The sequence below is a fragment of the Orbicella faveolata genome, unplaced genomic scaffold (assembly GCF_042242905.1).
Source record: "Orbicella faveolata isolate gen_17 unplaced genomic scaffold, um_ofav_v1 contig_3, whole genome shotgun sequence".
Taxonomy (NCBI): domain Eukaryota; kingdom Metazoa; phylum Cnidaria; class Anthozoa; order Scleractinia; family Merulinidae; genus Orbicella; species Orbicella faveolata.
Window position 1 is genome coordinate 22,867,060 of NW_028301558.1, and position 27,935 is coordinate 22,894,994.

At 38.9% G+C, this 27,935-nt stretch overlaps 3 protein-coding genes across 7 annotated transcripts in view; 2 read left to right on the forward strand and 1 right to left on the reverse strand.

Moving 5' to 3' along the window:
• The first annotated feature begins 2,539 nt into the window (after nucleotides 1–2,539).
• LOC110053041 (uncharacterized) lies at nucleotides 2,540–6,619 on the forward strand. Its single transcript, XM_089298842.1, has 6 exons — nucleotides 2,540–3,188; nucleotides 3,261–3,488; nucleotides 3,690–3,846; nucleotides 4,018–4,400; nucleotides 4,611–4,869; nucleotides 5,360–6,619. Exons 1-6 carry the CDS (start codon nucleotides 2,832–2,834, stop codon nucleotides 6,286–6,288), a joined length of 2,313 nt encoding a protein of 770 aa, XP_089154968.1. The 5' UTR covers nucleotides 2,540–2,831; the 3' UTR covers nucleotides 6,289–6,619.
• Nucleotides 6,620–7,232: 613 nt separating this feature from the next.
• LOC110053040 (glutathione synthetase-like) lies at nucleotides 7,233–19,372 on the forward strand. Its single transcript, XM_020759227.2, has 13 exons — nucleotides 7,233–7,720; nucleotides 9,710–9,785; nucleotides 11,651–11,796; nucleotides 12,021–12,069; nucleotides 12,988–13,061; nucleotides 13,323–13,403; nucleotides 13,785–13,868; nucleotides 14,361–14,430; nucleotides 14,826–14,947; nucleotides 15,100–15,169; nucleotides 15,349–15,430; nucleotides 15,655–15,847; nucleotides 16,255–19,372. The coding sequence occupies exons 1-13, from the start codon at nucleotides 7,464–7,466 to the stop codon at nucleotides 16,376–16,378; spliced, it is 1,428 nt and encodes a 475-aa protein (XP_020614886.1). The 5' UTR covers nucleotides 7,233–7,463; the 3' UTR covers nucleotides 16,379–19,372.
• Nucleotides 19,373–20,494: 1,122 nt separating this feature from the next.
• LOC110052985 (kinesin-like protein KIF15-A) overlaps nucleotides 20,495–27,935 on the reverse strand; it is a 40,295-nt gene continuing 32,854 nt past the window's right edge. For all 5 annotated transcript variants that reach the window (XM_020759168.2, XM_020759167.2, XM_020759169.2 and 2 more), the window contains 9 exons: nucleotides 26,130–26,177; nucleotides 25,806–25,952; nucleotides 25,138–25,322; nucleotides 24,343–24,430; nucleotides 23,527–23,564; nucleotides 23,035–23,106; nucleotides 22,488–22,581; nucleotides 21,626–21,736; nucleotides 20,495–21,518 (listed from right to left, as the gene is read on the reverse strand). In XM_020759168.2, the coding sequence (XP_020614827.2) occupies nucleotides 21,321–21,518; nucleotides 21,626–21,736; nucleotides 22,488–22,581; nucleotides 23,035–23,106; nucleotides 23,527–23,564; nucleotides 24,343–24,430; nucleotides 25,138–25,322; nucleotides 25,806–25,952; nucleotides 26,130–26,177 (981 nt within the window). In that variant the 3' untranslated portion in view covers nucleotides 20,495–21,320. The remainder of the gene's footprint in view (nucleotides 21,519–21,625; nucleotides 21,737–22,487; nucleotides 22,582–23,034; nucleotides 23,107–23,526; nucleotides 23,565–24,342; nucleotides 24,431–25,137; nucleotides 25,323–25,805; nucleotides 25,953–26,129; nucleotides 26,178–27,935) is intronic.

The window sequence follows — 27,935 nt, forward strand, 5'->3', positions numbered from 1 at the left end:
CAATAAAATTGCTATACTAAACCGCTAAACTGCAGAAAAGGGTAGTTGTAAACGAAGCGAAAAGCTAATAAGAACTTGAAAAGAGAAAACGAAAACGTATACTTATACGCGAGGAGAAGTGCATCGACGAAGATGCTAGTTCACCTTTACATCACAGGGCGCTCTCTAAAACTAAAATGAACGGGATGTCCTTTGAGACTTCGTTATATACACGATTAAAATTCATAGCACCTGCTAGAACAGTGTTATGCTGCATCAGAATATTTCATTGGGATTTCTGTGCCTCAAACAATAGAGAGCATACAATAATATCGATAAAAAAATCTCGGGTAAAGCACGTACTCATTCGTAATCATGGAATGTTACAGGTCCTTCAAATGAAATTCGTTGAATAGTTTTCAAGAAGTCTGTTGTGATTTAACCTAAAACCCTAAGGAGAAACTGTACATCCGTCCTCGGGAGCTTGAAATTTATCACCGCGTTTTAAATGCCCAACGTGTCTTATTCTAAGTTGTGTTGGCTTTTTACGGAGCCAAGCCCTGTGAACTGAAGTTGTCAGGTGTTGGCCAAGATAGGTAAGCAAGGCGTGCTCGGACTATTCGGTGACAACATTGCGACTGTAATACGATGGGAAGAAAATTGTGTAAAAGCCATGATTTAAATACATATCAAATGTAATTCTGATAAATTATTTAACATCAATTTCGTTTAAATTTCAAACATGATTTGTTTCCCATAACCTGCAAGGATTTGAGTTAGAGACAAAACTAGATGGCCAGAACACTGCTGAACAGTTTCAGTTCATTGTTCTTGTGATCAGCAATTGACACACAATTTCAAGATTTCCATTTTTTTAAGCTGCCTTTTGTCCATATCTCCTGATCGGTAGAACTATTCCGTCTTTATCACGGGCACCCAACGGAACATTTCGGTAAAATATCTGTTCGGATGGAAGGTTGCCTAAGAATTTCGAAATTTTTCGCTGAGCGATGCTCTAGACTTTTCGACTTTTTCGGAAAGCTATAAGGTTCCCTAGAATTTTCGGAATTGACGAGCTCACCTTTTATAATGTCCCATAATTTTTGGACGCTTTTCTTTTTTGTTCGCTAAAATTTTCGTCTTTCGTAATTATTCTACAAGCTGCTAAAAAATTCGGTGAGCATCAGATCGAGGTCATCAGGAACGTACATAAACCTGATGAATGAGCACCCCTGTCTTCATCCGATGGAAAATTTCGTGTCACCAAAAATAATGAACGGTTTACTAAACTTAGTTCTAATTCAAGAGCGAACTTCGGCACAACTACTGACTCATGCAAGTCTGCTGTGGTTAAGTAACCCAGCAGTACAAAACATACTTGCATTATAACAATAATTTTTTTCTGCTGATAAGCACGTAACTGATGATTTGGAGCAATGCAATCGTCCCCAAGGACACAATAATTTGATATTTACTTTCTCCTTGGCCCTTTAGTTTTTTTTTCTTCAGTTTTTCTTATTTTAAAAAACCATTAACCACAACGCAGATTTTTCCTCGCCGTTTCCTTTCTTTAAAAAATCATGTGGAGTTTTGATCATTCGAGAATTCGTCGAGTATTTAGAACCTCGGTACTCAACATTCGAATCTCTTCACTACAGCTGTCTTATGTTTAGGTAAAGAATTTGTCATATTAGTCATTAGGAAGTTCGGCCATATCATTCGTTGGAAGAGCGTTCGAAGAGAAATTGACAACGTCACAGCTGTAACTTCAACCTTGTGATGGTGCAGCCTCGTGGAATCTCGTTTTCGTGTCTGGTGAGACACGAGGCGTCCCTCGACGCTGCACAACTTCCGCGCATGCCCAGATTGGTATGCTGCTTCGCTTCGCTACGCAGCAATGAAGGCACAACTTTTATGTTTTTTGTTGTCCATTTCCGACCTGCTGTGCTTAATATTTCTGGTTGCTGACATGTAAACATATTTAACTGTTACAGAACAGTTTGTATCATTTCTTAGTACATCGTATATGGTCGTTTATTTACACCGAGTCTGATCAAATTACAAGGGTATAGGATAGCCTTGTAATTGTAAAATGTTCTAAACTAGTGCAGTAAGACCAGCTTAAAAATCACTTGTAGATAAAAACGTGAAAATCTTCATTCCACACTCCCGGTGCAAGTTTGTCGTTAGGTGTCCCTGAGATAGAACCAGAATCCGCCTTCTAAAAATAAAAGAATTAGTGTCGAAGCGTCTTGTAATTATCAGCGTTTAGTTGACACATTTTGCAAAGATATACCGTATACAAATTAAGGTAGACTTAAAGGCTTGTGTGCGATTTACGCTCAACACTAATGTGTACACACCTTTTTTTAGTACTCGCACCAGAATTCGGACACAATGGCCGTGCTTGGGTACAGTGTCAAGCTCTCTCTAGGCAGTGCTCGGGTTAAAGCAAATTTCTATATTTTGGTATTGCATGTCATCCTTGTCTAAAAAAGGGCGGTGATTACATCACACAACCTGACAACAAATTAGACAACGCCACCAAGTAAAAGGTACTTTGGATTTTTTATGGCCACAAGCGTTTGGCCGCCATCACACAAAATTCATTTCACGCATGGCTGCACGATTTCGGGAACCTGAGAATCAGTGAAACACACTGACGCTGTTGTTTCACTGATTCTATCCCACATCAGTTAAAAACAGAACAACCAGAATGGAAAGATAACGAAGCTTAGAAAAGACTGCTCCACCTCACGGGACCCGATCTAGCATCCATCACTTAGTGACATCGTCAATTATTTTTAATGCCGTCCTTTTGGACGAAGAGTTCAACTAATCTTCAGTTTTAAATGTGTTTGCCCTATTCCTGGATTTTGGTTTTAATGTTTTTCGTTGCCACCTGTTGTTCTCGCATCGATGGTTTTTGGTTTTTCTCCTGTCCCCATGGCAACGGCAAGGGGCAGGCTGGTGACATTTGTTCCGCTTTCTGTCGCTGCCATCCCTTGAACACCTGCGAGGCGGGAGTACAGAAATGTGCGGCTCCCGGAGTGTATGGAGACCGCTGTCATGTCACAAGGCCGTGCGCCAGTGGATTCAGTTGCCATCCGGGAGTTCAGAAATGTTTCCACGTGCCTCGTCTTCATGGTGAGCCCTGCGTGGCCGGGTATGATTGTGGAAGTGGTCTCTCTTGTGAACCAGGCGTTCAGGTCAGTTGACTTAATTTGAAAACGACCATTTCTGTTTAGTTTAGCCTAACTGATAGTTGGACTTCTTTTCAGCTTTGCTTCCATCATCCTCGTCGATACGAAGAGCCGTGTTCTGCGGGATTTTCTTGTGCCCCAGGTCTAAGCTGCCAACCGGGCTATCAGAAGTGCTTGCATCATCCGAGAAGGGAAAATGAGCGCTGTTCTGCGGGATACGCATGCGCTGATGGACTAGTGTGTAGGTTGTGTGACAAACCATATGCCACCTGTCAAATGTCACGTGTACCTGCTTTTACAGAACAGGTAAAGAGTTATCTCTGGAGAATATTCCTTTCCTTAAAAATGAAACATTATCTTTGGCATTCAGCCGTTTCATTGACTGATTTAGACATGATTTAGGAAATGGGCGCTTTTTTAGGTTTGTTGAAAAGGTTAATCATTCTAAGGAGAGAATTTAAGCGATAAGAAAAATATACTCATCGATTGACTGCTACTGCTGTTTAGGATTATGACAGGCCCTTCAACAAAGTGGCGTTTCTTGTTACCCATAATTCCTTCTCCAACTCGCCAAACTTTGCTGTATGGGCCCGCAATCAACGATTCAGCGTCAGTCAGCAGCTCAAGGATGGTGCGCGCGGACTTATGTTAGACATATACCCAGGTAAGCTAGATAAATGACTTTATTTTGTACTGTAACTTTTTGTGAGATTAAATTTACGGTATTTTTTCAACATTTCTGGCCTTGACCAGCACCAAACTGGAGTGAAAATTGGAATGTCTCCCCAGGCGCAACCACAATTCAAATAATATGCTCAGTTTCACTTCTCTCTAGGGTGGGGAGCAGCAGAGGTTCGTCTCTGTCACGCTTCTTGTTTCTGGAGTGGTTCGTCAAATCTTCTGGACACGCTGATTGAAATCAGGAAATTCCTTGAAAGTAACAGGCATGAAGTTATCACCATCATCTTTGAGGACTACTTAAAAAATCCTACAATTCTGAAACGAGTATTTGACCAAGCGAGAATTTCTCCTTACGTGCTGCTAAAGGACAGTTATGGCGATGGGTTCCATGATTGGCCCACGCTAAGAGACATGCGCAGATTGGGTCGATTGGTGGTGTTCAACAACAATGGTCTCAGTGGTTTTCCTTATACGGAGTCCAATATGTGGCATTACGTCAGAGAGAACCGTTATGGCAGCCCGGGGCAAAACGTGAAGGTAGAGTATATTATGTCTGCTGTGTTCACAAAGGTAACAGGCACACAAGTTGAATGAAAACATTTGTCTCTGCAAAGAGGAACATAATTCCTTTTTCACTGATAACCAGCTATCAGGATAACAGTTGAAATTTATGTAAATGTTTGTTTCATTTGTATTGTACATCCTTATACATCACGTCAAGTAATCGCTGAGGTTTTCTTTCCCAAGAAATGTGTTGATCGCGCAGAATCCCGTTGGAACGCTGTCTGGAATGACCGCTGGAGCCTGGTTCTAGTAAACTGGTTCAGTACAGCGGCTAACCCTCTTCAGCCATGCCTGAATTCGTATAAGAAAATCAGAGAGAAACTGACTATATGCCACGACAAGTTTGGATTATGGGCAAATTTTATAGCGGTTAATTTCTACACCGCGGGCTCCGGAGGTGGAGCTTTTCAAGCTGTCAGATGGCTTAACGACATGCTTAAACGTAGGTGTAGACAATAACCTCATTGCTAGCTGCATTCGTCAATTTTGTATTACGGAGGAGGTCCTATCGGCCCTTGTTTTTATGCTCCTACTCTCCTGTTGTTACCAGCGAGAAGCCTGGTGTGAATGCTGATGCGATGTTTAAATTTCTTGCATGGTTACAAGCATCGTGAACAAGTTAGGAAAATAGGCTGCTATGAGTACCGTGAAAGTGAAGAAATATGAAAAACGTTTCCTTTGATCAACATAAGAGTAGACTTTATAGTACAAAAGATGGTTGGGCTGAGTATAATATATCAGAAACAAATCATCTAAAATAAACATAACAAAGTTACAAAACCCTAACTGGCTCAAGGCAAACCAATTGGTTAGTCACAAGGGAGGCCGACTGGTTGAACTCGGGGCGTGACCGCTTAGGAATTGAGATTTGTCCTATGTTGAGACCATGTCTCCACTCAACCCGATTTATTTGTTTGTACTTTTGTTTTTAGGGGACAAGCAGGTCGTCAAAGAAAGAAAAGCATCAATTATTCCATTTCCTTCAACTGACATTGTCAGTGATTGGAATGTAACCAGTCAGCACCGTCCATTGGAACCCATTGAAAAGCAGAACACAGTAGACGGGGTTGGCTACGGTAGAGGCTTCCACGATCTCTCAGATATAATCTCCCACATATTGAAACATCACCGCAAAAGTTGGGTCAAGGAAAAGAACTCATTCCAAAAATTGGGGAGCACTTCTAATGCAAGTGCACTTGGTGTACTTGCTCATACTGCTTTACCAAGTCAATTCAGTCAAAGAAACAAACATAGAAAAGTCCAAATAAGCCATCACGTAAACCAGGCAATTTTGCCAGATTTTGAAAGACATGACACAATCCCAATAAGCCATGACCAGTTTAGTGAACACAAATCTAAGAAAATACACAATTTGAAAAAGTTATCGCAATGGGAAGTTTCTAGGTCAAGAAATAACAGCTCGCATTTTAAGAAAGGAATCACGCACTTTATTCACTTAGTAAAGTCATCAAAATTAACAAACAGACTATCAAAGAATCGTCTATCACTTTCCACCAAGTCATTAAGAGATGAAAGAAGAAAAATACCAAAAGGAAGATTTCGAACATCAAGTGGACTTCGGAAAGTATCTGGGCGTGTACTCAAAGAAACAGTTACCAAGGCAACACAAGAACCTTATCTGCCTACTGCTCGGTTATCACCGCGCACTCACAGACACAACACAATCGGCGCACGAATAAGTCCTACCACAAAGTTACGCAATCTTCGGAGACAGTTAGCCCGGCTCAAAGCCAAACTAAACAGGTATCTTCACCCGGGTAAAAAAAAATTCCCAAACTTCATGTCGCCTGCCAAAAACACAGATTCGGGAAACAGAGGTCAGCGTAGAAAAATTGTCTGAGTTTAGGTTCGACACCGAAAACAAGAAAGAAGTGAGCTTTTACAAGCTCTCAGTTTGTGTACGCCTCATCACGTACGAATTAACGAAAAATATGAGCACGCTTGCTTAATTCCTCTGTTCCTCGCAGCCTGAAAGCGTGGAAGGTTGGGGAACAAGTACCGCTCGGAGATTTTAGGTTGAAGAAGCTGAAAACGGACTCCACGAGTGAAAACCCGCAAGGCAAAAAGATACTTTAGAGGGCTCTGACCCGGTTAGTGTAAGCTCGTGAATTTAGTAATAAAATTCAGTTTTGATGTAATAAAAGCAAATCTTAATGGCTATTACAAGCCTTTTTTGTTCATTATTATTACTTTGATCCCTATCTCAACCCGCGTTCTCTTTTCGTTTCACCGAAGTTTATGATATACGTCAATTAGAAGAAAGGGAATTATAGAAAATAAGATCATTTTTTTTGGAATTTATTGTTCACGAATTTGCGGCAAAACCCAAGAGTGACAATCAGACAAGTAAATTACAGGTTCAGGGAGTCTGGAGAATGACAAACCACGCCCTGCATAGAGGAAACTGAGAAAACAGGATGAATAAATCATGACAAATATTTAGTGATCCTATCAAGGGACAAATTGTACAAATGAACTATGTGGAAACGAAGTCTCATTTGTTAAATAAAACTCTTCTCGTTTTAGTTTTGCGGAGAAAGTTTGTTAATATAAAAGTGGCGTGGAAACTTCGTTAGGAGGTGATGGCGTGACAGCGTGACTCATGAGTGACTGATGGTGTTCGGAACCTGCTCTTCTCTTCTGCGTCCACCCACCTCCTTTGACGTTCAAGATACATTTTCTGTTCATAAAGAAGAAGTATTAACGGAAAATTTGAAAACAAAGAGTGCATTTTTTTTAAAGAGCTTGTGACCACGCCTTAACTGTTGGGGGCTTGGGGTGAGCTGCACCAGCCCCCAAGTTGCCCTTCGTACAAGATGGCGGCCCATTTCAGCAGGTGGTGGTTACACTTTGTAATCGAACTTCTGGACGAAATGTGAGGTCATTTCTATAAAGAGGCAAAAGTCTTTTTGAGGAATAACACCTCAGTTCTATAAAGAGAAACTGCTCAGAGAGCTTGGTACTTCCGATCTTGTAAACAAACTCCTAACAAAGGCTAACAAGAGCTGAGTTACAATGAGTAGTGTTCGTGAGATTCCAAAAGATCTCGTGGCTTTTTTGGCCGAAGAAGGGAAGGATTACTGTGTAACTCATGGCATTGTTATGGTAGCGAAGGATTGTTACCACAGGGTCGAACATGCACCATTCACTCTTCTCCCCTCTCCTTTTCCAAAGCGATTGTTCACCCAGGCGAAAGAGGTGCAGAAAGACTTCAATCTCTTAGTTCACAAAGTCAGTCAGGACCATGAATTCCTCAAGGAAGCTCTTCAGAGGTGAGACCTTACTACGAAAAAAAATAGACAGATCTTTTAAGCCTTCACAGCCACCAACGCCTCTAAACAAAAAAGGTACATGTAATATATAAAACCAGGTGTAATCAATCGATAAAAATCGAAATCAGTCGATATCAATGGCCGATTGCTATCGATTGATATCAGCAAACAATAGCAATCAAACTCGGGAAAATATTTTTATCAATTGCTATCGATTGACAATAGTTGCTAACAATCGATACATGTAATAAAGACAGGAATTATTCCTGTCTTCAGGAATATGGAGAGTTATTCACTGAAAGAAATTCAAATAATTGAAGTCATTTGAACACTGACTCTGTTGTTTATTTTGATGCTACAATGAGACTGGAGGGTTTTACACTGCCACTCTGGCCTGAGCTTCTTCTGGTGCCATAAACTTGCAAAGAAAGATGTAAAGCCAAAATGTTCTTGTTATTTTGTTGATGATCTAAAAGATATGAAGGCTATGAAGATAAAATGACCCAATAGATTTTTGTCAATCATTTTATCAGTGTAACTTGTAAAAGGACAAAAATAATTTTAACAAACAATACCAATCAATTAATCAATCGTTATCGATTGCTATCAGCAATCGATAACAAACAATAAAACTCATTGATTTTCATCAATTGCCATCGATTGTTATCAATTGATATCGATTATTGGTTTATTAATTGGCTATACCTAGATATAAAAATAAAAGTAGCCATAGAGGCTCGCAGAAGAGGCCAAGGGCAAGCCACCACAAATCATGAAGTTAAACTTATTTATACAGATAACAAGAAATAAGAATGATAAAGGACAACAATAAATAATTATGATAATGCCTTGTGGATTCTAACACGTACAGTTGACTCCCTGTACCTCTCTTCAGGAGTTTCAGTCAGGAAATGTCAACAAATGACCAGTATTTAGGGAACAGAGAGGTGTGCATTTCAGTTGGATTTACTACAGGGAAAGAGTAAAACTGGAATGATACTTTGCCAATAAAGCAAATAATAACAAAGCAAATGACAGAAGAATACTGTGGTGGGCTACTGCAGTACATAGTTACAACAACTTAATTGACTGTGCTTTTTCAGATAAAGTCTATTGATAGACCCTGACTTCTTAAAAGCAATATATTTCTGTCCAGGATTTTGGAGAGATTTAACCATTTAGACATTGACAGATGTGGTGTGAGTTATTGAGAGTAAATTTATAAAAAAAAACAAAATGGGCTGAAAGGACAAAACATTTTGAGTTGTCAAGGGTGTGAGTTACCAATTGTAAAATAACATGAAATATAAGATACAAATCCAGGGGAAATCAGTTTTGGTTCGAGTTAGTGTGAGAATTGAGTTTACTTGGGTGCTTGAGTTGTTGGGAGTCAATATTATTGTTTTCTAAATAGAACTAGAATATTTTTGCAAAATGTGTGGTTCCAGAAAATATCCATACCTCCCCCACCGAAGGGTTTTTTTTTTGTCAAACCCCCGATCCCCCAGAAAATTCCAATCCCTTCTGTGGGGGGAGTATGGATATTTTCTGGAACAGCACAATAATTGTAACATGATCAGCATGTACAAATGTCTCAGAAAACAGGTGTGCAACATTTGGAGACAGCAATTTTTTTTTCCTAGTCATTAAAGCCAATAGTTAGTTTGCAGATAGAATAAGCAAATGCTGCAAACCCGCTGAAAGCTGTACATCATGTGAAACATCGCTAGTCTCACAATTAGGCTCTTACTTGATGTAGAAGACACAGTTGACGTAAAACAAATAAAAACAAAAGACAAAAGAATGAGGAATACAATGGAAACAATAGGTTTATGAGGCGGTGTTCTGTTGTGATGTGTTCTGTGTCTCCTACACCAGGTCGGAGTCCAGAATTATGGCTTGTATAACTTTTGTTTTTATAAGGCAAAGTGAAGTTTATCCAAGTCTTAGCTGACAGCTCGATAACATGTCTGTTTTCTGTCCATTTAGCACCATAGAAGTGGATGCATTTACTGCCAAAATATTTGAAATTTATGAAACAACAAGAAATGAAGGACTCTCACAGGTGACTTGTAACTTCAACAGTGAAGTGATATATTGACAGCAGCTAGGTTAAGTACATCGAGTCACTATTAATGCCAAAATAACATTTTTATTATAAACCCTTCCTTTGATAGACATAACCCTTAAGTAAAAGAAAGTTGTTTGCTTAAAAAATCAATGGATGACCATGGTTAGCATGTATGACCAAACAAGAAAAGTTCATTATTGTGTCTTTAAAGTCCAAATCAATTACTTGCATGTCACATCTAAGAGTTGCTGTCTATCCAGTTGAGATAGCTGGCCTGTGTTCAATTTGTTCTTACCAACTAACTCTAATATTATTGTGTTTTCCCATACCTCCCCACTGGTCCTTTTGGGTTTAAACCCCCCTCTAGCCCTCTGGGAGGTCCACTTGACCATTCAACTGTCACTTTGGAATTTGCAATGACCTTCCTTGAGATCGGAGGGGCATTAACATGATGTCCTGGATTTGCAAATTCTGCTTAAGGTTACAGTATACCTTCAGATCGGCAATTTTCTTCTAATTTGGATTTTTGGTTCAAAGTAATGGGCAAAGAGTAATCTCTAATTTCTGAAAACAAAATTGAAAAAAACTTAATATTGGCGGAGAAATGGAGGTTTTATGTTATGGCCAGAAGTAAAAGTTCCCTCTTGATTGACAGCCCTATAACGTGTATGCAATCAACCGAGACTACTTTTGCGGGAATATTACCTATATGGATACCACGAATTGGCTGGCTACTCAGTTAATCAGCATTGTTAATCCAAGCATCTTTCATATTAGGTGTAATTCTACTAAGTTATGAGTAAACGTGGACCATGGAAAACTCTGTTTACCAATTCGAAAAAGCAAAGAATGAATGAAAATACATCAATGACTGAAGAAGCAAAAGTTGGCCTCGTGGATGAAGCTATTCACCTATTAAGTGGGCAAAAAGATCGACTGAAGAGAAGAGAAAGGTTCTGTAAAAATTTGGGAACTCGACAGCGATAACAGTGATGTTTACAGTGACTCTTTTGTTGAGTCCAATACCAATGAATCGTCCAACTCATCTCTCCGCATTGAGCGCATTGTGAAACACAAGGTTTTTTTTGTGAGTTAATGGTAGTAAATTTTCCAAGTGCTGATTGACTCAGTGATCTGAGAACCCAGTTGAAGACGTTTGTGGCTGGAGTTTGTTTGCAAAGCAAGAGATTTTTCTTAGTGCTGTTTTCTCGAATAAATTTTTTCGCTTGAAGCAGACACTTTAAAGAGTTACAGCTCAAAGGGAATTTGTTTGTTTGCCCTCAAATTTGGACAGTAGCTAGATTAACATATAAAAAACAAAAATGTGTCTGCGAATTGTTTATTTCAAAATATTTTTTCTCCGAGAGCGATTTTTGTACGATCACTTCACATTTTTTAAATCCTATTTCGAAAATGTTCTGTAACTTTTTACTGCAACTGAATATGGAAAAACGCACACACTCTTTTTTAGCGCTTTTTGTCCTGAAACTGAGGAAAAAATGAATTGGTGAAAAACAAAATTCACTTTGACTTGTAGCTTCCAAAAGGTGATTAGGACTCTTGCATTTAGTAGCCGTGAAAAAATCAGCAATTCATTTTATTTCAAAATTTTTGGTATGGTTTGATAGCCAGCTCTATAAGCTTTGATTTGATATAGGAGTTTAGGTATCTACAGCTTAAACCGTACGCGCTACATCGTTTGGACGCGAGACACCCCTGAAGATATACTGTAACCTTAAATTATTTGGCATATATTAAATAAAAGTTGCATTTTTTTGATTATCAAGTTAGTGTTAGTGTTTTGCATGACTTGAATAAATTATAACTTCTGAAAAGCTTCATATATTCATATTTCACAGCCCATCTCCCTGGGGATTTTCCGGTCTGACTATATGTTGGATGGTACAAGTGATAAGCCAGAAGATCTTGCAATCAAGCAAGTTGAAATCAACACAATTGCATCCTCATTTGGTGGATTGAGTTCACAGATGGGAGGACTTCACAAGTACTTTGCATTCCTATTGCATTACCTTATTTTAAAGGATAGCAAATATATGTCAATTTTTATTAATCTGTATATGGTAGCATGATCCATGTTTTGCAATAACAAATTTTGATCATGCCAAAAGTCCTCTTCAGTGGTGGGAAAGGGGGGTTAATAATGGCTGCCTCATAGTTACAAGTAATCTGCTCATAGAAAAAAAATTTCTTATTTGTTTTATTTTACAGCTTCATACTGGATCTTCAGAATGGACCTGACCCAAGTTACAAAAAAAAGGTTCACTTTCAAGTGTTGTGCATTTTGCTAAGTGGTATCTCAACATTGTTTAAATTGGACCAGGATATTCCATTGGTTTCTTTTGTCACGAATATATTAAATCTGTGTCACCTGGGCCATTAAGTTTGCCCAGAATTAGCCAGAAATTTGATTTCAGTTTTGTAACTTTTCGGTGAGGTTTTCTGTTTGTAACTTTGTCTGTCCTTCAATTTTGAGCTTGAGTAATCTCGTTCTACACAAAATCATAAGAAATGGAAAAAACTTTTTATAATACCAAAGGGAAATCACTCAATCAATAAGCATGACCACTGAATGTCCCCTTCATGGCATTAGCACTCTACATGCATAACGTGCCTATGATGTGAACTAATCTGTACCATCATAGGCATGCAATGGGTGCAAAGAGACACAGCTACATAGCTCTCAGCATGCACTGCTTGTGTAAAGTTAATAACAATTTAAGAGTCAAGCAGTATTTTGCTGGTTTTTTTTATTTTTGTTGTTGTTTTTTTGTGATATATTGTTATTTGATGGTAATAGATGTCCAACAGTAGCAATTAAATGAAAGAATGAAAGATGCGAATGCAGCCAAAACACTGCTGGAAAAATGACCTGAAAAAAATTTCAGGCTCTGAACGGGATTCGAACCCACAACCTTTGCATTACCGGTGCAATACTCTACCAATATTAGCTATCAAAGCTCATGTGGCTTTGATAGCTCAGTTGGTAGAGCATTGCACCGGTAATGCAAAGGTCGTAGATTTGAATCCCGTTCAGAGCCTGAAATTTTTTCAGGTCATTTTTCCAGTAGTGTTATGGCTGCATTCGCATCTTTCATTCTTTCATTGTTATTTGAGTCAAACATAATTTGTGTAGAGTAGTCCACAAGTTACTCAACCTCTTTGTATCTGCTTTCAGCTCCCTGAGAATACATCAGCCTTAGGTCTGGCAACAGGCCTAGTTGATGCTTGGAAACTTTATGGAAATGAAAGGTATGTACAGAAACTCAGTGAAAATCAAAACATTTTTGAATCCTAAATTGTAAACAGTAATATTAACAGGGGTTCCAGTAACAGTTTCACCAGGAAGGCAACTGGTTTTCACAGGCAGGCAGAACATTTTTGAGCTCAACTTCCTTATCTACCAGTGCTTAAACCAGGCAGCCAGTCAATTTGACCAGTAGCTGATGCTCATTGAAACCCCTGCATTAATTTGAGTTGATTTTGTATTTTTTTCCTTTGCATCTCATTTAGTGCAGTAGCAATGATGGTAGTATCAGATGGTGAGCGAAACAGATTTGATCAGAGATGGGTGCAACACCTCATGAGACAAGTGTCAGTAGCATTTAAATCTCACTTGTTATAATCACTCTACTCTGCTGTTTCTATAGTATGCTTCACCTTTTACGACTTAAGGGAACACTACTTTCAAAAAATATAATTACATAGTCTTGCAGTACTTTAACGTTGATTTTTTAAGGTACTCAAGGCCACTACATTAATAAATTAGTGTCTTGTGTAGCATAATCTCTGTATGTGAATTTGGTGATTGTCTGCATTGAAAATGCAAAGTGATGTGCCATTAATTTACTTTCATTTGTTGTTTATATTTACTTAATATTCAATTAAGTTGTTCCTTATAATATTGTGCCTTAGACTAGTACTAGGTTAATTGTTTTGACATTTACAACACTGTATTTTTCTATTACATTTCAGCCATCCTTCAGCTCAAATGATAAGAAAAACCTTCAATGATATAAGCAGGACAGGACAACTAAAAGATGATAAAACACTGATAGTGTGAGTATCTACATTGTAGACCTTGCCCACACAAACTGTGTTTAAATTATAAAGTGATGTACATGTAGAAGTAGTAATCAGTTCTTACCTGTCTTCTTAGGAGATCTATATTATTTCAACCCCTTAGACCGTTTTGCTCTGTCAAAGCTTCGCTTTCTCTTTTTGCTGTGAAGCTATACTCTCTAGTAGGAAGATTAGCATGGAAAGGACATAAGTCAGAGACAATGAAATAACACTTGACTTATTAGACATTTTAATTTGTCTTTTGTTGCCACAATCCTGTGATTTCTATCAAAGAAACTGAATAATAACTACCTGGTCTCCTGGCCATAAGAAAGCGTGTTTTTGAACAGTCAATGCTTGCTGTTGGAGTATTGCCATGATTGTTTTTGAGCACTGTAGTCCTTATTCAGTAATAACTATTATGAATGTAATTTATGATGCATTAGTGGTGAATGAGTTCCATTCAAACTGTGTCATGTTGATTTCCAGAGAAGGACATGAGATTGCTGTGGTATACTTCAGGTGTGGCTATGACCCAGATAATTATGAATCAGGCATGGTAGGTATAATAATAATAATAATAATAACAACAACAACAACAACAACAACAACCAGCTTAGTGTAATGCATTAACTCAGGCTTAAATAACATAAGAAGCCACATTTTGAACGGTCTAAAGTCTTAGGCTCCAAGTGAAAAACGCTGCTCTGGCTATGTACCAAATGAAATCAACATTATTCTCAGCAGCCATTGCATTGCAGCAGCTGTGCGCAAGGTGGGAATATCCATTAAACGGTGCATTACTTTCCATACATAGTTATTTGCCAGCCAGGAGGTCCATATTGGGAAAAACTGTGCCCAAGGTCTTGAGTCCGGAGTTTACCATTATGATAAGGTTAATAATATACTGATATCCAAGTTAGAAATTGAGGGCATTTATTTTCTTTGACGCAGGATTGGGAGGTAAGGTTAATGCTGGAACGATCAAAAGCTATCAAATGTCCATCAGCTGCAATTCATCTTGCTGGTACAAAAAAAGTTCAACAAGTGTTGGCTTCACCAGGAAAACTTGAAAGGTGTGTTTGTGTGATGACTTCTCTTCTTATTTATAAACATGTTTCGTAGCTTAATTTTCGTCTCTGTGTTAATTAAGTAATATTAAATCAGAAAAGAAGGAGAAGGAGGTTGTTTGGATATCCAGTTCATGTTTGTGATTTCATTGTAACAGGTTTATATCAGATGAAGAGGTGTTCAACAGGATACGAAGCACTTTCACAGGACTTTACACATTGGATGAGGTTAGAGAAACTGATACAAATTAATAATAAGGGCTGTACATGTAGTTGAGAATATATGAGTCCGTAACACAGTGGGCCATGGCAGCAGCCGATATTCAGTTTGGCATCACGTTTGAACAACATTATAAGTTCCGTTAGTACTGTGTCGGACTGATATTGAGTTTGCTGTATAATATCAGGGTGCGGATGGAGACAAAACAGTGCAAATGGCTATAAAAGATCCTGACAGATTTGTCTTGAAGCCACAGCTGGAAGGAGGAGGTATAAACAGTATAGCTAGTCATGTTAAATAGACACTGTTAAACGATCTTATGGTAGATTAGATGAAAATCCAAGACAGAGTTAGAAATGGCTACCTAATAAGAGTGTTTAGATATAAGGGAGGTCTGTCAGTTGTACCTGTCTTGAATTAAAACTTGGCAGGTTCTGTGTGCACAGTGATTTCCGTCCGTTCTTGTGAAAACTACGTCATTTTTTGGTTACAGGTAACAACATTTTTGGAGAAGACATTGTGAAAACATTGACAGAGACAGTTGATGTCAAGGAACGTTCAAAGTTCATTTTAATGGACAAAATTCAGCCTCCGATCACACAGAACTACATTGTACGTGCAGAACTGGCTGAACCTGTCCTAGCGGATGTTCTAAGTGAGATTGGATGTTTTGGAATACTTATAAGGTTAGTAAGGCTGGGCTTCTTTAGATACATTTCTCCAACGGTTTAATGTAGTGTTACGTGACATTTGTGGGAGGCGCGGTGGCCTCGTGGTTAGTGCGCTCATCTCCGGATCGAGCGGTCCGGGCCGGGGACATTGTGTTGTGTTGTGTTCTTGAGCAATCTTTCCTCTCACAGGGCCTCTCTCCACCCAAGTCTATAAATGAGTACCGGCGAACTTAATGTTGAGGGTATCCTCGCGATGGACCAGCATCGCGTCCAGTGGGGTGGGGGTGGGGGGGGGGGGGGTAGAAATAATCCTAGTCGCTTCATGCTACAGAAACCGGAAGAAGTTCTGGCTTGTTGGGACACTTGGCTCGTATGCAGACTTCACTTACATAATTTGTTAATTTGCTTTGTCTTTTTCATAGTCGTGGTGACGAGGTTATGGTGAACAGAGAAGTAGGACATCTCATGCGCACGAAAAGCACGGCACATCAAGACGGAGGCGTCTCGTCAGGGCGAGCAAATCTGGACAGCCCGGTTTTAGTTTGACTTCTAACCACGAATTGGTAGCTTTATAGTTTATACAAGTATTCGTAAGCAATAATGCATTGTATTCCCCGTTCTTCACATACCATTTGATATCATACAATATCAATCAGAAATATTTTTATGGCATGTGCTTTCATCTTAACAGTATCAAAACAATTCTTTACCACGTACATTTAAATGTTTCATGCCTTCCATCTCATCCAGCATTTAAGGAAAAATGTATTAAGTCAGTTAGTGAGTCACTCCAGTAATCATAAATCAAATCAATATAGATCAGTTAATTCATAAATCCGTCAATCAAACTATCTATTTATCAGTCGGGCAATTAATTCATCCATCCATCCAGCCAGAAGTTAAGCTTGATTCCCGTCACTCTCTATGGTCCGGTCCCGTGGCACTCGGGACGGGAGGAGCGCGGGCTCCATTTTCCGAACAGCAGTTGGTGATCAAGTCCTGCTTGTGGGACATCTAGGAGTAGTTTCCAAAAAAGATAGTATGTGTAATTAATCTGACAGGTATATAATGTTATCCAAACAAATAAGATAGCAAGTAATGCCAGGAGCCATAATCGGGGACGGAGACCGTAAGCGCGCGCCATTTCTAGTATTGGGGTTGTCCCCATGATATGGGACAATAATTCTATTTTTAGAACAAATTGCGCCATCGCCTGAGGCACACGCGCGTACATGCTGCGAGGATTTTTGCGGATGTCGCGCGGGGGAAATGGCGTCCGAAATTCCCGAAATTGTGTCATGCTTTTGGCCCACAACTCAACGCGTTTACGTCTGTTGGAATTTTGCTTAAGTATTTTCGTCGTAAGCTGCTCCAGTTTGAGTGAAGTAAGACAGTATCGAATTTAGGTATGTTCCGCTTTAAGCTTAGATATGATATCGCTGACCAAGGTGTGTTCCGACGGATGCTTCTTTTACATGAGCTGTACATTACTCCACTCTAAGTTTCACATATGTTGAAGATTAACAGCTCTTCCAAACCACAGCAAAAAACTAGTTGTATGTTTGGATATAGCAGCGTTTCAGGACTTCAAAGTTTCCCTCCTCTTGCCACAGGCTTGCGAGGATTTCGCCAGAGTCTATCTCGACCGAAAAGTAAAAGAAAAAAAGTAATTGCAAGTTTGAGTTTCGCCTGAATTGTAAGCAACGCTTCATGTTTTATCAAGGCCCAATAAGCGACAATAAAGTTTATGTCTGTAGATGCTGCTCAGTTTTGTTTGTGTAAAAATAATTGTCTGTTGTCGATGAATAAGAGCGCTCGCCGATGCGTGTTTTGTACAGTCAGTAAAACATGACAAATTGGACTTCCCACTTTTGTGAAAACGTACATCGAACTCATATAATATCTCTAGTTTCTAAATATGTTTAAGGTTGATAAATGTTTGAGAACATATTAAAAGCTCAGCTGAAAATATGTGAATACAGCAGAAATAATCAGCAAAGTTACGATGACGCTTTCTTTAATCAACTCGAATAACGATTTCGATTTCGTTGGTTGAGTTATCAAAACTCCTTGTCTATTTTGTTTTCGCAGTGTAAAATTTCAGCATGTTAAAGAAACACTCATGATGTTAGTAGCCTTTTGGCGTTCGTGAAAACTGTTGCAGCATCTCGGCACAAAAGACCACGAAATAAATCTTTGTCAAGGTTTGTTGACAATTGAAAACACCGACTCGGACTTGAAAGAGCGCGCGCTGCACTATGCAAATGAGCTACTAAATGTACGCGTCAGACTTTCCTTTCAAAAACTTTTGCAAACTCGTCAAACAAACAGAAACCATAAGAAACTATCAAAAACAGGGTTTGGTTATGATTAAGCGTTTTTTGGGAAACTCACAAATCAACTCGATACCAGAGTAAAGAGTTTTCTTACATAACTTTTCTTCACAAAACAAACGAAAAACTGACGCGTACAACTAGCGCGAGCAGATATTCATTCACAGCGCGAAAAAAAAATAAAAAAAACTCACCTTTTCCATTAGCTCAGAGCATAAAACTACATATAAGAGTCCTGGTTCTTATTCCCTGCCTTATTCCCTGCCATCGCTGTGAAAAATCTGCAAGAGAATCTCGCAGCTCTCACCATTTGATCACTCAACGTGACAACATCCGCGCGAGAGCCCCCGACATGTGCGCGGATCCGCGCGGATATATGACGTCAGGATGGCGCAATTTGTTCTAAAAATAGAAAAATTGTCCCATATCATAGGTGCGCGCGGATCCCAAGACTTACGGTCTCCCCGATTATGGCTCCTGGTAATACTTGAAATTGTGAGCCATGCCTAGATGTATTTACTAGTTAACCAGAACGTGTTAGTGAGTTTATACAGGCCCAACATTTTCATTTTTTAATCCAGAAAAACTATGAGAAGGCTAAAAATACGTGGTAGCTCTTAATTAGTTTGAGTTAAAATTTCTGGGTATCTTATTCTCTCGGCCACATATGAGTATCACAGTTTGGTTGTAATCTTTAATTTATATAAATGACAAAATCACTTTATAATGAGAATTATATTAGGGCCGCGAAGCCGCATGAAGTTATAATTCAAATTATATGAACAGATGAAGTGAGAAATATACCCACTCTTCTTCCCTCCCTTCTATGGAATCTCTCGTTTGCCAGTCAATTCCATGGCGTCAAAAAGCCACCGAAGCATCATGGGACACCGAGACTAGTTCCCAGGGCCTTGTGGGTATACCCAAGCCCCTTCTATTGTTTCTTTAGGGGGGTTCGCCCTTCTGTTGGCGTTCAAAAGTGGTTTGAGGCACTAACCGGGAAATTCCTACCATTTGTTTTCTCATATATTTCGAACGGAGTCAGTAAAATATAATTCGATTTAAGTAAATTTGTTTGATGTTATTTTCAGCCAACATTTAGTTTTATGAACGCTTTTCCTTGTATTGTAGCGGTCTCTTTCGGTTTCTTGTGTATAAACGTCTGGTATCGTTTGAGAAATTTGAATTACACAAATGTAGAAAACTACGTTTACTCTTACTAATGTTATCTTGCATGATGTCACTGCCTGTCATTAGACCGATAGTACGTTCAGTTGCTTGTCTTTAAGGCCCGGATGCACGGTGCAATATTGCGCGCAATATTGTAATTCGTATTGTAATTCGTAATTCTTCTCGTGTTCTTCCAACATCCCAAGTGGTTTATCAGCCTACAAACCATAAAAACTTGTGGTCCATTGCTTTTATAATAATTCAGAGGACACGCGAAATTTCCATGGGTCTACTGGCACAATAGACCATAGCTGATTGACCAATCAGAGCGCGCGCATTCATTTAATTATTATATAATAAGTTATAAACTAGTGGACAAGATTTAGTGTGGTAAATATGAAGCCACACATTGGGAGCGAGGTCAATTAATTGACCTCGCTCCCAATGTGTGGCTTCATAGCTCAGTTGGTAGAGCATCGCACCGGTATCGCGGAGGTCACGGGTTCGAATCCCGTTGAAGCCCTGATTTTTTCAGGCTTCTTCTTTCCAATTGCTTAAATTGGAAAATTAACTGCGATGATCATTCTTCACTCTCATCTACAACCGCAGTTCATATATGAATTATTTCATATAAACTTCACGTTGTTTTAGGTCTGTTGATAACAATTCTCGTATTATCATTGTCTCAGGTGAAAATCAGATCTGAATCGATACCCATGATTTGTAAGGCGTGGAATAAATAAACGAATCAAAATTCAAGCATTTTGATTCATCTGCTTCCACTTGGGTCAATCTTAAGCCAATTTGAAACTAGACGCAAATTGTAAGAGATTTAATCTTTCGGGTAGCGCGACTTATGGGAGGCGAGAGGACCCAATGATTTACAACTCGAGATCGAGCGGTTCAGGTTCAGGCCCTGGCTGTAGCAAGGCACTTTACTCTCAGTGCCTCCCTTGACCAAGTGTAAATGGGTACCGGCGAATTTAAAGCTAGGGGGTAACCCTGCAATGGACTACTATCTCATCCTAGCCGCTTCATGCCATGGACCCCGGAGATAAGCACTGACCCGATAGGTTTCTAAGCTCGAACGAAGACCTTACTTTACCCTTCCTCCATCTCTTATCAAGTCCGGTCTGGAAAACGTGAAAGGTGAGATCGATTTGAGCTCAAGAAACAGTTTTTTTATGATTTGTTTTCAATAACTAAAGTGAAGCTTATGTATTCACTAAACTTGTCTTACAAGGCAACAATAAGCACTGCTTACAACTATAACACTCGTCTAAAAGTATATATTTGTCGTTACACTCCCCAGACACGCATCCTTAGGTTTTGAGCGTGATAACAGGTAGGACTGGGAGAGTTTCACGCTAATTCAGTCACATGATTCGCTCACACATTTTAGTGTCTATGCATTGGCGCGAAGTTTGAATTACTCGATAAATGTAACTTGATAGCTACCTCGAAAATCATGATACGAATGAATCAAGTCTCCTGCAGTTAACCGTCATTATCATTACCGTTTAAAATCTTAAAATATTGAGATTACTCAAGAGACAGCACTGCTACCTGACAGTTTTGTGAAAAAAAAGTTAAACGTTCTTAATGAAAAATGAGTTTTCGAAGACTCAAAACTGACGTGGGGAGAAAGGACGTTCCTCAGTGGTGATAACTGGATAAGTTAACTACTATAAAAACTGATACTACAAGCGATAGCCACCAAGGATTCCTCACTTCCATCACAGGGTCTCCCTCTTTACACTGTACCGTGAGGTGAGCAGAATGGAGTGAGGAAATACTCTGAGAACGAGTTTAAACAGAACTTAAGAATCAGCAGTTTCTGACAATACTTAAAGTAACTCTCGTTAGTGGTACCACGTAGGCGTGATAAAAAACTGAACACTGTTTTCTTTCTCAAAGCACGTTTCCTGTATTACATCTTCTTTGTTAAAAAAATGGTTTTTTTTTGTGACTCAGTTCCGTTAAGGTTATGATGTAGCGGTGGCAAAGGCATTTTCTTTATCCGTGTCTCTTAGTTCAGTCCCAGTGCTCCCCTCATCTTCAGAAGAACAACCCTTTGATCTTCCTTCTTTCTTACTCTCTGCGCCTCCGTTTTTGGTGCCGAGCGGAACTTTCTTTCCCTTGCAGCTGCATTTCTGACTTTCTTTGATAAGTTTGTTTACTTGCTGATGTGCAAAACAAAGAAAAAACTGGTTACTATCAGCACAAGCAAGACACCTAAGGACCGTTCAACGCAGATGGACTATTTAGATGTGGTATTTCAACTACTTACTTCTTTGAGGGCATTATTTTCTTTTTTAATTAGTAACAGATGCTGCAGTTTTTGCTGTGGGTTTTGATGACCTTTCAGTCGAGCAATCTCCTCTTCGTGTTTTTGCATAGCCTATGAAGAAACAAACCAACTAGTCACAAAATGACAAAAAGTATTACAACTACGTTCTTTGACAAAACCAACACAAGCGACCACTCCTGGGATTACGATGTGGGCAACTTTGGAAATATACTATTAAGGACATTGAAATAGCAGCTGTGGTTATTTGCTCTTTAAATTACCGGGATTTCCCCGAAAGAAACAGGATTTTTTTTTCCGAGGGAAAGAGTTTTGCGAGCGACAATGGAGGTACATTGAGCCAGTCGAAGCAAAGTGTGAAATCCTTTTTCTTTTTACGATAACTGCAGAAACTCTCGCGCGCTCATTGGCTAATTTTCATTGTCAATAAGCGGACAGACAAATGAATTTATAATTTATGCGATGCATGAAGGAGCGAGAGAGAACAATTTGACAATTTTTTATCGTAAAAAACAAATTGACGTCAGTTTTTCATGCGTCTGTCCTATCATAACATTGTCAAAGTAGTCAGCGGATCCACTCGGCTATCGCCTCGCGCTTTGACAATGTTATGACGAAATTCATCATTAATAACAGGACAGACGCATGGAAAACTGACGTCAGTTTGTTAACTCGCAAAGAGGAAAGATGTTTTACAAGTTTGAGAAGATGATTGAAAAGAAAGTAGGCCGGTACGATCGGAGCAACGGCCTTGAATAAAACCCAAATTGTTCGGAAAAAAGAGCACATGTTAGTGTTGGATAATAAATGAGCTCCTAAAGTACTTTAGCATATATTTCCTTACCTTCTCCAATTTAAATTTCTCCTCCATGGTGGATTCAAGTCTAGATTTCAGTTCTTCTTTTTCTTCAAATCCTTGCTTTTCCATTTGTCTTGTCCTAAATAAACAGTCATACAATACTATTAACGAATGCCCTTCGGTATGATAAAGCTACAAAAAAACAGTCGAGCAAAGCAAGCCACGTAAGACATATAAGGAGCAAATCGAAAAACTTCTTGCACGACCTGGCCCTGAAACAACAATTCTTGCGCAGAAAAATTATCCAAGCTACCACTCGAAACTGTTGTGGTCCATCCCTTATGCAAAGAAAGAAATTGAGCGAGCGAAGAGAGAAGTCAGCTCAAATCTGACTCGTTGAGTTTGGCAGAATGTTGATCTCGAGAAAATATAAGTTAGCTTCTCGGGATCACAGCGACACTCCTTTGACATTCATCTGCTCTTCGCTTAATTTGTAGAGAGAAAATTCGGCTCGAAAGAGCAAACTTGATCCGCAATTCTTAGTAAATATGTTTAACGCTAGTATGATAAGGAATGTTCTCTTTGATGTTACCTCTCGAGTTCTTCTGCCATGTATTCGGCGTCTTCTAAGGCTGTCTCCATATTTAGCTTAGCGGCAGCCAATCTGTTACAAGCAAAGCAAAGTAAGCGATAAACTTAATTTCCTGTTGACAAGCACATATAAGCAGCTGTTTTGAATTCTGCTAAACAAAAGATACCTGGCTGCTGTAAACATGCACTGAAAACGATCGCCAGATTGAAATCAGTTTTAAAGTGTAAACGTCAAGGATCGATATATCACTAATGATCTGATTGTGAATCGTAAACCTTTCGAACGTGATATTGCCAAAACAACACTCGTCACGTGACACAAAACATAATTGTATGAAGATCAATCGCCCAACGTGGAACAAAAGCGCACGAGCTCCCCTATCAATCAAAACAAGCTTCTCAACATTTCGTTTGCCCACTCTTCCGTTACTGACTGGCGTTTTACGATCTTTTATAAATTCAGTTCAAAACACTCAACAGTTGTATTACTTACTCAGTCTCAACGGTTTGTTTCTCCAACAAAATTTGGTCCTGTAAACAAATTAATTGGCTGGTTAGTTGTTGTTGGTTATAAGTCTTTCAAACTTTGATAGACATAAAGGTCGTTCTGAGAAAATGTACCTGCCGTTTTCGGTAATTATTCTTATGTACAATCATTGGAATACAGTCGAACCTCCGGTTGCGACCAACTCTCCTAAGCGACCAGTTTTCCAAAATACCAAAATTTTCCAAGACAAATCACTATATTTGAAACCTCTTGTAAGCGACCACCTCTCGTAAGCGACCGCGACCACTTTTAGAACTAAACATATCAAATTTTGTTTCGTTTTTAACCTCCCGTAAGCGACCAGTGGACAGATAATTGAACGAAAATTGGATAATCAGGTGTTGCAACATTATCACATTCCTGGATAGTACAAGAGACGGAAATTTCTCAGTGGGAAGTACCAGATTTTTTCTCAAAATCGACTTTTCACATGAATAAAGCATTTAAAACAGGGATAAGTCTCTTCAGTCACCTTGCGCTAATGGGGCAAAATTTTGACCTAACATCGTCTAAGCTCTCGTGAGCGACCACCTCCCGTAAGCGCTTACGGCAGGTTCAACTGTATTTTCTAAGTTTTCTTGTGGTTTCTTCCTATCAAGAAATAACCCGTGTACTCTATAATTAGACAAGTTGACGTCGTCAGAGACTCATCTGAAAATATGGGAGTTTCCTAACAGTACTCTGGACGTAAACTGCAACTGTAGCTGAAATGATTCCCTAGCAATTCTAGTCGTTCTTGCTGTAAGCACAACAGTAGTAGACCTTCGTTTCTGTGGCACTTCGCTGTTTCTCATCTGCGTTTTCTAATTCCTTCCTCAATCTCTCAACTTCTGTTTTGAAATTTTCTTCCCTGAAAAAAAAAAGCAAAAAATTCAGGAAAAGCAATGTTATGTACTGTCTAATAAACGCGAGTATAGGTACAGCCACAAATGAAACCGTATTCCTAAACTGAAATCCTGCAATATTCTTCACCAAATTGCCTTTAAAAAATTCTTATTTCTTGCCGAGTATATCACAAGTCAGCCGATCAGTCCGTATTTTTTCAAAGAGATTATAAAGTCAACAACAATCACTGAACCCTGGATGAGCGCCCATATTCTCCTAACTGTTACCATGTACATTCACTAAATCTGCTAAGGAGAATTCGGTTTTCAATCAATAGGTTCTAGTGGTACAAAAAAATAGGTTTGATACAAATTTTCATGTGAATAAAGAGCTTAAATTTATACCGCTCGAGTACTTTTTAAGCCACACCCACATATATTCTTGCTAAAAGCTGAAATTTCCCAAATGTTATCAGTCTCCCTAATATCTTGTCTATTCAGCACACTATGGGGCTGAGGTTTGGACAATTTGTTTCTTGGTACTTACTCTGTAATCTATAGAGAAACCACCATTGAACACGCACGAACCCTCTTAAGTGTCCAGTTAATACGGGTTCATTTAACAGAAAATAAGTTTGGGCCTCACTGGGGTTGGTTTCGGCTTAATATGGTTTCCGCTTGATGCAGGTTTCACTGTATATTTTAGTCTGTGCAAGCAGTTAGATCTATATACCTTTCTCTAGCCTCGTACATCTCAACCTCAAGTTGGTAATTCAGTGTTTTACAGTGAGTCTCCAGCAGGCCATTATTTCTTCTCAGCTCATCCATCTCGTCCACTTGTCCTCGTAATAACTCCATTTCTTCGTTTCTCTCTTGACGGTGCGCCTCTAAGTTGTCAATCACTTTACTCATGGTTACCTTGTGTAAAACAGCTGTCAATCAAATCGCTTTGTCCGAACGAAAGTTTAAAAATGACCGAGAACCGTCTGGGCAACTTTGTATGACTTAAATAAATACTACTTAGACACTGACATTCGGATAAATTCAATTCTTATCCTGAACAACGATACCCTTAAACGGAATATTTCAGAATCTCATATTCGAGATTGTTTAAATTACCAATAATAGGTAAGTAAGTGAGAAATAAGTAACTTAATTTATGTGTCAGGCTAAAACAGCAGTAATAAAATCAATAAATGGGGAAACTTAGCGCACCGTTTCATGATCATATTTATTCTCCGGCATTCAGGGACGCTTGTGGTATGAACTACTTTTCTCATTACCTGTTAACTGTCAGTGTTTTACGGTACTGTTTCCAATATTCCAGATCTACTGTCGGCAAAAAACTGACAGTCATTTTTGTAATGGTGTGAGCATGGATATTTTGCATTTTCTCTTTACCTGCGTGGTTCTCAGTTTGTCCAGTTCTGCCTCGTGTGATTCAATCATCCCTGACGCGTCAAGTGATTCGTTCAAGTGTTGTAATTGGTTGAGACGACTCTCGTACCGAGACTCCAACTCGGCCTTAGATTCTTCCACATTCCTGAGCTGTAATCAAACCATTCTTATAAATGAAGCCTTCGTATCCATCAGGCGTGTCATTACGAAATGATGATTGTCATATTACTAAATAATCTAGTCTATAGTATCGCTTATATTTTTAAAACCGTGCTTGCAGTAAACACATGCACACATTGCGGACCTTAAAAAACCATTTCCTCTTACCTGGTTTTCTAAGGACATCGCAGTAGAAGTCTTGTCCTTCAGATCAGACTGCATTGAAAAATGAAGGATTTTATGACTTAAGGTAACTCAGAACTTTCTCGCAATCATGTTCTTCTAGTATTTTTGGTATCGCCTGTTTTAGCCACTGGTCCACCCTCAAATACACAACTCAAATTTAAGACTTAAATTTAGCAAGACAGAATACAGCAAAAATGTAGCATTTAGTCACTAGTTGTTATTGTAGTAACCAAATTTTCCCTTTTCGTTGTTAATATTTTTTATTGCAAACACTAATTTAAAATATTTTATCAACTGCACATAAGTTTATACCAGCTGTCTTTATATTTAAATTCAGCTGACCTATTTTTTTGTATTATAAATGAGTATTTGTTATCATTATTCAGGTATATTCGTTCTTTGCTGGATATAGGAGCAGTGCCTGGGAGAGACTGGGGCTTGGACTTATTCATTACACAATTAAAGTTCTACAACTTGTAAGTTTTTTAATGGATTAAGATCTTTTTTAGGGTGATTATAAGAAAAGGGACAGGGTGTGCTTTTTTGCGTAAATAAAATAGGTTTAAGACAAAAGAGCGAGACGAAAGAAATGTGGCGAACATGGAAGTTTAAAAAACATAGTTACTTCAAAGTAATTGTTTCTTTTGTTCTTGTAGATCTTTTACTGTGTTCATATACTAGATTTCGCCCTTGATCATACCCAGGAACGAAAGTGGCGCGTTGGCTCGCTTTTTTGTGTTTTATTGCTTGTTTGTTTTCAAGTTTGGTATCTCGATCGAAAGTGGGAGGAAAAGATAAAACGGATGTAACTTCCTCAGCTCCTTTCAAGTGCCGCGCAACGCTTCTTTGTATAACTCAAATGACTGAGATGAAGACCGCTATCTTTTCTCTCCTATCCAGTCCCCAAGAGATGGGCAGAGAAGCGGAAATGGAACCCTTGGCGTTATTAGTTACATGCATTGGCGGTTGTTACTGCATGAGGCCCTCAGACATCTTAAAATATTCCTTTGAAGTCCAGATGAGCGAACAGGAAAACGAGGCTGAACAAGCAGTAATGAAAAGCTGGAAGAAATCAAGCACAGAGAAAGTTGCACACGTCCCACATGTCGCGCTATAGTCCACAAGTGTACGGCCGGAGAAAGAGAGGTAAAGGACAATGAAAGAAAAATAGCACACTCTCACATTCATCAGAATAAAATGATAACAACAAAAGAGTTTAGTGATCCCAGCATTTATTATGTACATATAAGTATAACAACACACTACAATGAATAATATGAAACACACTGCATCAGACGTCATGCAGGATCAATCAGATTAGGAAATAAGTACGTTGCTGTTTTATAAAGATTTTATAAATTCGACTGAATTGTTTAGTTTGAATGTAATCTGACTGGATTTTTTTAACGTCACTGTCGCAGTTTCGTGACTATTTATATCTCCCTGGCTTCATTTTGTGTTGCGTGTCGCTCTTATTGAAACGTTCAAAAATCCTTGGTGTAAGATGTTACCTTATTTTTTACACTACATTTTAAAACGTTAAATATATACATAAAAAAGAACCTTAGAACCCTCGGAATGCATGTCACGCTCAGCTAAACAGCTTGTAAATATTGGCTTGCGTGACAGAGCGTTACCCTTATACAGAGTACGACAAAACAGCATCAACATTTGTACATAGATTAGGATTTTCAAAGCTCGTGTGTACAAAACTACCTTACAACACATACACACCGCTGTCACGGTGTTAGTAAAATATTCTTACTTATAAATATATACAAGTTACCT

What these genes read in the sequence shown, in the direction of transcription:
- LOC110053041 (XM_089298842.1), top strand. Translation starts at nt 2,832, where the DNA reads ATGTGTTTGCCCTATTCCTGGATTTTGGTTTTAATGTTTTTCGTTGCC. An exon ending in TATGTTAGACATATACCCAG is followed by an intron (nt 3,847 to 4,017) that starts GTAAGCTAGATA and finishes ACTTCTCTCTAG; the next exon opens with GGTGGGGAGCAGCAGAGGTT. An exon ending in GCCCGGGGCAAAACGTGAAG is followed by an intron (nt 4,401 to 4,610) that starts GTAGAGTATATT and finishes TTCTTTCCCAAG; the next exon opens with AAATGTGTTGATCGCGCAGA.
- LOC110053040 (XM_020759227.2), top strand. Translation starts at nt 7,464, where the DNA reads ATGAGTAGTGTTCGTGAGATTCCAAAAGATCTCGTGGCTTTTTTGGCC. An exon ending in ACCCAAGTTACAAAAAAAAG is followed by an intron (nt 12,070 to 12,987) that starts GTTCACTTTCAA and finishes ATCTGCTTTCAG; the next exon opens with CTCCCTGAGAATACATCAGC. An exon ending in CAACACCTCATGAGACAAGT is followed by an intron (nt 13,404 to 13,784) that starts GTCAGTAGCATT and finishes ATTACATTTCAG; the next exon opens with CCATCCTTCAGCTCAAATGA.